The sequence below is a fragment of the Chenopodium album genome, chromosome 3 (assembly GCF_948465745.1).
Source record: "Chenopodium album chromosome 3, dcCheAlbu1.1, whole genome shotgun sequence".
NCBI classification, from domain to species: domain Eukaryota; kingdom Viridiplantae; phylum Streptophyta; class Magnoliopsida; order Caryophyllales; family Amaranthaceae; genus Chenopodium; species Chenopodium album.
Window position 1 is genome coordinate 9,744,548 of NC_137836.1, and position 9,627 is coordinate 9,754,174.

General features: G+C 35.1%; 1 protein-coding gene across 1 annotated transcript; it reads right to left on the bottom strand.

Moving 5' to 3' along the window:
- Positions 1-6,141: 6,141 nt before the first annotated feature.
- LOC145624816 (uncharacterized) lies at positions 6,142-6,858 on the bottom strand. Its single transcript, XM_081677903.1, has one exon. It carries the CDS (start codon positions 6,856-6,858, stop codon positions 6,142-6,144), a length of 717 nt encoding a protein of 238 aa, XP_081534029.1.
- Positions 6,859-9,627: the final 2,769 nt, after the last annotated feature.

Below are 9,627 nucleotides of genomic sequence, written 5' to 3' on the forward strand. Positions count from 1 at the left end.
GCTATTTTAAATTACATTATCAACTTGACAATTAATTTTTGCTGGTTTATTACTTTAGCCAACCCCTTGGTCAGCCGGCTATAGGGCCAGATCATCCTGACTGGGACTTCTACTGCCGAGTTCGCCGTCGTCTCAAGAACTAACAGTGCTTGCTAATCTTAGAAATGGTTTGGAGGGTGTTTAGGTTTTTGGAGAGGGTTAGTTTAGTTTTGATCCCTCAAATTATGTAAATAGAGTAAAATAAATTTGGTATTGTTAGTTTGGTGTTTTCCCTAGAACTATTGCATGGAATGTTTTGCTGATCGATCATTATGTTAAAGCTATTGCAATTTTCTCATTTCGGTGAATAATAAGTTGCTATTTTAATTTCCTTTGCAAAGTAAATTAATTTTCACATTGGAGTTATGGAGTATTATAAATTTTCTCTCTCTTTTTTTTGTTTTGTTTTTGTTTTTTTTTTTTTTTTGTTTTTTTTCCTAATTTCATACAATAAGAGTTAAGACTCTTGTCAAGAATAAGCAACATGTATATGTAAATTACCTTTATTCGGATCAAATTTCAATTTTTAGGAGGTTAAGTTAGAATTTTTTAGGAGCAAAATGTATATGTAAATTACCTTTTAAAATGCGATTTTTGTCAAAATCTACTTTAATATGTTTTTTTTTATTTTTGTAAAAGAAGACTTGATTTTTTATTTTTTATTTTTTTTGTTGCCAAAGTAGTACACGCACCTATTTACCGGATTGTGGATTTTACTCAAAATTTTTAAAAATTCTACATGTCATTCTTTAAAAATGACACCACAACATGTTGACGTGGAAAAATCTAATTGGCCTATATTTAGTATTTTTGTTTTCATTTTGAATTATTTTTAATAGCCATAATGTATTAATATTGTATATTTTTTTATATTTATTTTAATACATGTATTTTTTTTTAGAAATACATAATTATAAATTATAATAGTTTTTAGATTAATTAATTTTCGAATTTATAATTATAAATAAAAAATCACAAAATTAAAATCATTCAACATTGTTCATATTATTCAACAATCGTTCATAAATGTTCATACTTCATAGTGTTCATCATTGTTCATGTTGTTCATCAATCATGTCATAGATTCAGACTAAAATCGGAATAGAAATTCGTAAACAAATTGTGTTTCTTTCGCAGTTATTGATTTTAGGTTTTCGTTGATAAAAAAAATTTCAACAATAATCTCATTTATAAGTATTTGCAAAGGACGAATTCCTCTTTGAATAGTTCAGAAATATGATTTTTGTGACTTAAATTGTGTGATTTTGTTAAAAAAAACGAGTATCAAGTTTGTATGTAGAAGATGAAGTGGTTGCGTTTTGATCTGATAAATGTAATTAAGCTTTTTTCGAACTTGTTTGTGGGTTAGGTAATGACTTAAACTATATTTGGTCATTACATAGAAAAACAATGTTTTTTATATTCTGGTATTAACCTTATTATATTACTAGTTTAGATCCCATGCAATGCATAGTGATTACTAATAAAATTGAAATAAGCTTTCATATTTTTTATGTGTCATTTAATTTAATTGTATATGTAATGTTTCAAGAATATAGACCACTAATTTACAAATTAAAATAGACCGTTGAAATTTTTACTTTTCAAAGATTTAATTATTTCAATGATATATAAAGATCGATTATCATATGACTTTCTTCTTAAAAAAAATACAGTCGTGTATGGAATATTTCAAGCATTATCCCAAACTTGAACCCCACTGTGATCATACACTAAAATACGGTGGCGTCCAAAGGGAAAGAAGATAGAGCAAAAGAGTCGCCAACAAGTTTTAGGAACTTGTAAACCGTTCACGAGGTGAAGCTAAGGTTACACCCCTTAACAATCTAGGAGATCGTCAACTCCAATAGATCTGGAACCATGACTGGTAATTCGGGGATGAAGGTACAAATCCAACCTAAAAGAGATTGAACCTGCCCTAATAATAGACCTCAACTTTATTCTGATCGTATTCATGTACGCTTTCTGATTAACATGTGTAGGGAATAATTTCAAGCTTTTAAAATCTCACTAGCTTGAACCCCACTGTGATCATACACTAAAGTACGGTGGCGTCCAAAAGGGAAGAAGATAGAGCAAAAGAGTCGCCAACAAGTTTTTTAGGAACTTGTAAACCGTTCACGAGGTGAAGGTTACACCCCTTAACGATCCAAGAGATCGTCAACTCCATAAGGTCTAGAACCAAATAAGGGTTCGGGGATGAAGGTACAAATCCAACCTAAAAGAGATTGAACCTGCCCTAATAATAGGCCTCTACTTTATTCTGATCGTATTCATGTGCGCTTTTAATTAACATGCAATCAATAGGATTAACCCTAAACCTGTTTATCTATGTTGGTTGAATATTAATGCACAAATAAATCTATTATTGGCGATCACTTGAAATTATAATCAAAATTAACCTAACAAGATTATTAATTATCTTATTAAGCGTGACTACAAATACCAATTCCCTTTAAACATGCATAAAAGGCGTGATCAAGCAATATAAATAATCAAGCAACATAATAAATAATCAATATCATGACAATAAAAATATAATCATCATCAAAATAATAATAATCATAATATTCATAATCATCATAAATTATAATCATTATAATCATAATCATGTTCATGTTAATATTAAAGCATAATAAAAATAGCAATATCCTAGGTATGATACTAACAAGATTAATAACAAACCCTAGCATGTCACTAAGCAATAAAAATCAAAGCTTTAACCCTAACATGATACTAACAATCATAAATATTAGGAAGAACATAGGAAGCATCGCAGGAATCATATTTGATATTAAAATTACCCTAGACATGATACTAGGAATACCATAATAACAATATAAACATGATTTCTACATCATAATATCAATAAAATCATTAAAGCACTTACTTTGATGCCTCGTACCTATTTCTAATAACAAAATACACACGTTAGTAACTTCAAGGAAAATAAAAAACAAAACAATTAAATTAAATAATTGAAATAGAGATTTGGGACCAAACCCTCAGAAATTAAACCTTTCACGTCTAGGGCGAAGGCAACTTCGAATATGGCTAGGTGTTTCTAGATCTTGTGAATGCGGAATTTTGTATGAAAAGCAAAGGTAAGAATTAAGAGAAAAAGAGAGAGAGATGAGAGAATTAGAAAACTGATTGTCGGTGAATAATCGTGAGAATTGGTGAATGAAAACGGAGTTTTTAATACGATATTTATAGAGAAAATCAGCCAAAAAGATAAATTAGACAAAACAGAGTCTGACGCTCAGAAAACAGAGCTGGCGCCAACCCTGGCTAGCTGGCGCCAGGCACCACCACTAGCGCCAGGCCTAGTTCCAGGCGCCAAGGCCTGGGGTTAGGCGCTAAGCCTGATTCCAACGCGTTTTTCGAAAATCCGATAAGTTTACCGTACTGGAGGATAAAATCATATAATTTCCTCAAAAATGCTATTTGATTTTGATTAAAACTCTGAAAAGTCAACGAAAGTCAATTTATCAATGCTAATTGAATTAGGAATGAAAAGAACCTTCTAGAAGAATCTAGAAGACTAAAACCATTCCTAATTGCATTAGGAATGATAAATCATATTAGGCCCTCCCCTAGATCATTGGGCCGTACATAAAGCTCAAACCGGGCCTAGTTTGGTAAATTGGCCATAACTTCCTCAATATTCATCGGAATTGGGCTTATAATATGTCGTTGGAAAGGTCTTTGCAAGCCTCATCCAACTACACTACTATTGGGCCCATATCATGGACCAACCAAACTGGATTGACTATTTTCTTAAAATATGTTTTCAAAAACAGAGAGAAGAGAAAAGAATTAAAAACTATCCGCAACACTAGACCTTTCCACACTTTCGTTTCATTCGATTATGATTCGAGGTGAAAGGTACTCATCACTGGGTTTGGTTTTGGGGAGACACAAATGGGTGTCTACAACATGCAATCATTAGGTTTACCCTAAACCTGTTTATCTATGTTGGTTGAATATTAACGCACAAACAAAACTATTATTAGCGATCACTTGAATTATAATCATATTAACCCTAACAAGATTATTAATTATCTTATTAAGCGTGATTACAAGTACCAATTCCCTTTAAACATGCATAAAAGGTGTGATCAAGCAATAACAAAAAATATCAAGCAACATAATAAATCAAAATAATAATAATCATCATAATCATAATAATTATTAAAGAATGATTATCATCAAAATAATAATAATAACAATCAAAATCATGTTATAGCATAATAATAGCAAGATCCTAGGCATGATACTAACAAGATTAATAACAAACCCTAACATGTCACTAAGCAATAAAAATAAAATATTTATCCCTAACAAGATACCAACAAAAATATTAGGAAGAGAATAGGAATGATCATAATAATCATAATTGTCATATTTGATATTATAAATTACCCTAAACATGATACTGGGAACTTATTGTTGTCATTTAAAACATCAAGCATCCTAACATGATACTAGGAATCAAAATAATAATTTAAACATGATTTCTATATCATAATATCAATAAAACAATTAAAGTACTTACTTGGATGCCTCATACCTCTTTCTAACAACAAAATACACGCGTTAGTAACTTCAAGGAAAATAATAAACAAATAATTAAATTAAATAATTGAAAGAGAGATTTGGGACCAAACCCTCAGAAATTAAAACCTTTCACGTCTAGGGCGAAGGCAACTTCGAACAATGCTAGGTGTTTCTAGATCTTGTGAATGCAGAATTTTGTGTGCAAAAGGCTAGTTTAGAAAAGAGAGAGAGAGAGAGAGAGTAATCAAGAGATTCTGGATGAGAATTGGTGATTGAAAACAGAATTTTAAGAGGCTATTTATAGAGAAAATCAGTCGGGTGGATAAAAAAACAAATTAGAGTTTCAACGAGAATAAACACGATTAGCGCCAGACGATGGTCATTAGCGCCAGGCGCTGAAGGTTAGCGCTAGGCGCTAATGCTTGTCGTCAGGCGCGAATAATAAGTTTCACGCGTTTTTTGTTTTTATCATTTTTTTGATCCGGAAGTCCAAATAAGGCATATAATATGTCGTTGGAAAGCTCTTGAAGTCTACTTTCCAACCTAATTAGAATCAGATTAAAATCTTTTGTAGATAAAATTATATGGCCGAAATAGTGGAACGGTGTCAATTTTGGATAGAATTTCATATCTAATTCATATCTTTTTCGTAATAGCTCGGATTTAATATTATAATATATCATTGGAAAGATAATTTCAAGATCTATCCAAAAATATAAAATTTGAATAAATATTATGAGGCACGAAAATAAAATCTGAATATATTCCCCTTCGTACAAAACAAAGATTCTCAAAAGGAGTAGTTTTATTCAATTTCAAACTCTTTGAAACATAATTATCAATTCTAACTCCATTAGGATTTAAAAGAACCTTCTAGAATATTCTAGAAGACTATAATCAATCCTAATAGCTTTAGGAATGGTAATTAATAATAGGCCCTCCTCTAGATCATTGGGCCACATATAAAAACCAAATCGGGCCCAGTTTAGTATTTTGGCCATAACTTCCTCATTATTCATCAGAATTGGGCTTATAATATATCGTTGGAAAGGCCTTTTCAAGCCCCATCCAAATACACCATTATTGGACCCTTATCATGGACCAACTAAACTAGAATTCACGTTTTTCATAAATAAGGTAAGAAAAGAAATATTTTCAAAAATAGAAAGAAGAGATATTTTAATAAAAACATCCTCATCACTAGATTTTTCACACTTTCGCTTTCTTCGATAATCAAATGACATGAAAGGTATTCATCACTGGGTTTGGTTTTGGGAAGACACATTTGGGTGTCTACAAGTCGCAACTTTTTTTTTTGACAAAAACTGTACGAAGTATATTAAAGGTGTTCTTTGTCTGACAAAGCAGACATTACAACTTCATGAGAGCCATCCTCCATCCAAACCAAGTCCTCTCCAAAGGATAAAGCTTTGGCCATGGAATGGGCCGCTTTATTACAACTTCTATGAGCAGAATAAAAACTACAATAATTAAAAGGTTTAGCCAAAGCCAAAATGTCATTCACAGTAACTTGAGAAGCAGAGCATTCAACTGTTTTCCTTGCAGAAGGTCGACAATGTTTGAGCAATTAGACTCCACAATAAGTGAACGAAACCCCGCCTCGAAAGTATATTTTAGCCCAAACAAGACTGCCGGAGCTTCAGCAAGTTTTGGCTCCATAGCTGCCCTCACACATCTCCCAACAGACATTAGTAAATCCCCAACACTATCTCTAATCACTATCCCCAAACCCACAGCATCGCTACCCACAGCCGCATCAAAATTTAATTTTGTAAGCCCCGTAGAGGGGGGAGACCAAAGACAAGGAGCTGCTGTAGCGTTGGTGTTGCGCTGAGGGAAGTCACAAATGTTTGCAGCTTCAAAATCCCCAAGGAAATTGATAGCTCGTTCACATGCTCTAACAAGATTACCCTTCTGCTTTTCAAATACCCACAAATTACGAAGGTTCCAGTTCTGCCATATAATCATCATTGCAATATCCCATGCTCGGTCACATGAAGTATGATTCAAAATCGACTCACTCCAATCAACAAGATCAGAGTTCCCATTCGGCACATCCAATCTAAGGGGTGAAAGGCGCCAAAGCATCTTTGCATCCCTGCAATAAAGGACCATATGTGATATAGTTTCCGCACAAGTCCCACATCTAGGACAAATATTATCAACATTCATGCCCCGATTCTTCAGAGTATCCATAGTGGGAAGACCATGTCGCATTTCTCTCCACACTAAATTTTTAACTTTTGGTGGGACATTTTCCTTCTAGATTTTCTTCCAAATCCATTTCATCCCTGATGTATTTGAAGGCTCTGGCTTAGAGTTTCTTCTATGTAACTCGCTGTGATACGCACTCCTAACTGTGAAAATACCATTCTTAGTGTGTTTCCAAGCCAATAAATCATGTTGTTCACTTGTTGTAAATTCAATTGTACTAATCGCCTCAACTTCAATTTCAGTGAGAACCTCATGAAGAGCATCAAAATTCCAGCCATCACCCTCTTCGTTTTTCCAGTCATACGGGTGTTCCTTTGGGGCGTTTTCATGGGGGGGAGTAGTTAAAAGCTTACCCTCAGGTAAGTCAGGAATCCAAGAGTCTTCCAGAATCAAATTTGTCTACCACTCCCAATGTGCCATTGCGAACCAGAAACAACTAGCTCCCTAGGAAACAAAATTGAGCGCCACGTATAGCTAGAGTTAGGGGGGACCTTTGCATTCCATATATCAGTCCTCGGGAAGTATTTTCCTTTAAGGACCCTAGCAGCTAAAGAGTCAGGGTTGGCAATCAGCCTCCACAACTGTTTTTCTAGCAAGGCAGTGTTAAAAACACTTAAATTTCTCATTCCCATACCACCTGTATCCTTCGACTTACAAAGCTTGCTCCAGCTAATTAGAGCAAGCTTTCTTTCCCTGTCCTTCTGATCCCACCAGAAATTTCTACAAAGAGCATTCATATTATTAAGCACACTTTCTGGCAGCTTGAAGCACTGCATTGCATAAGTTGGTATGGCTTGAGCGATCGATTTTAGGAGGGTTTCACGACCAGCCATTGACAAGTACCGCTCCTTCCACCCCTTAATCTTCTTCCAAACACGGTCATAAATATTCTGGAAAACTGATTTCTTAGACTTACCAATTGTGGTTGTTAATCCAAGATATATTTCGTGCTCGTATATGGCAAGGAAATTCAACTTCAACTGAAGAATATTCTGCACATTCGTGCTCACATTCCTGCTAAACGAAACCTCTGATTTTTCCAGATTTATTTTTTGACCCTAGGAAATTTCATAAGAGGTAAGGATGTCCAACACAGCCTCTGCTTCTGATTCACACGTCCTGGTGAAGAGTAGGCTGTCGTCAGCGGAAAAAAGATGCGATATGGGAGGGACATTTCTGCTTACTTTAACTCTGTGTATCATCTTCTTAGTTTCAGCATCCCTAAGCAGAGCCGAGAGGCCCTCAGCACAGATAAGCAAGGAACAAGAAAGGGGATATAGGGTCCCCTTGGCATAACCCCCTACTTGGCTTGAACTCAGCATCTGGGAAACCATTGAACAAAATTGAGTAGGAAACCGATGAGATGCACCTCATAATCAACTCAATAAAACCGTGACTAAAGCCAAGTCTTTCCATCATGCCCTTTACAAAAGGCCATTTGACGCGGTCGTTGGCTTTGCTCATATCGAGTTTCATAGCAATGAAGCCTTTGACCCCCGTCTTTTTCTTTCGGAGATAGTGAAATAGTTCATAAGCTACAAGAACATTATCGGTTATAAGCCGTCCCGGAACAAAGGCACTCTGAGATTCACTAATAACATCAGGCAAGACAACTTTGAGACGATTAGAAATTACCTTCGATACAAGCTTATAAACAACATTGCACAAACTTATTGGTCGATAATCATGGGTTGACATACACTCATTCTTTTTTGGAATGAGTACAATATGTGTATGGTTTAAGTCTTCAACAGGGGAACCATTATTCAACACATTCAGGACGCAAGAAATCACATCCTCCCCAACAATCGGCCAAAATTTCTTATAAAAAAGAGCTGGCATTCCATCCGGGCTTGGTGCCTTTGTTGGGTGAATTTGTTTCAAAGCCTTACGAAGCTTGTCTCCTATAAACGCTGCAGTCAGTCTAGCGTTCATATCGTCTGTCACACGGCCTTGAACCTTATCCAAAACATACTCCATTTCCGAGCTACCATTAGTAGCAAAAAGTTGTTTAAAATAATCCAAGAAGACTGCTTCTGCTTCTAGTTCATCGTCCCGCCATGTCCCGCCCTCATCCGTATATAACACCTTTAATAGTGTTTCTTTGTCGCCTTTGCTCAACTTTCTTATGGAAAAAAGAAGAGTTTTATCACCATCTTGAAGCCAGTTTTGGCAGCTCCTTTGCGCCCAATGAACCTCCTCTCGTCTCTCCAGCTCATCAATCTCGTTGTCTACATCACGCATTTCTTGTAAGGTTTCAGCATTGGGGGAGGAAGCCAAAAGAGCCTTAATGCGCTCTCTTTTATTAGCAATCTCCTAAGAGAAATTGCAAGCTCTTGATTTGCCCCAAGCCATTAGTCTAGCAAAGCAAAATTTAATTTTCCCTATCACATTACTATCCATATCTTCACACCACGACTCAGCTACAATACTACCACACTCATCACTTCTCAACCATTCCTTCTCAAAACGGAATCTCCTCCTCCTCCTTTTTTTGTTCTTGTTTCCCACACGAATCTGTTTCTAGATAGCAATTTTTAACGGAACATGGTTTGATTTTCTTCTAGGGAGATGCTCAACCTTTGAACACGGATATAAATCAAACCATATATCATTACCCATGGCTCGATCAAGTCTTTCTTGGATATTATCATCTCCAACCCTGTTATTCGACCAAGTAAAAAGATACCCTTCCGTATATAAGTCACGCAGATTACAGAGATCGGTAGCATCTCTAAAGCCATCAATGAGACACTGGTTAGTCAATTCCCA

Coding starts and splice junctions, on each gene's coding strand:
- LOC145624816 (XM_081677903.1), bottom strand. CDS start 6,858: ATGCGACATGGTCTTCCCACTATGGATACTCTGAAGAATCGGGGCATG.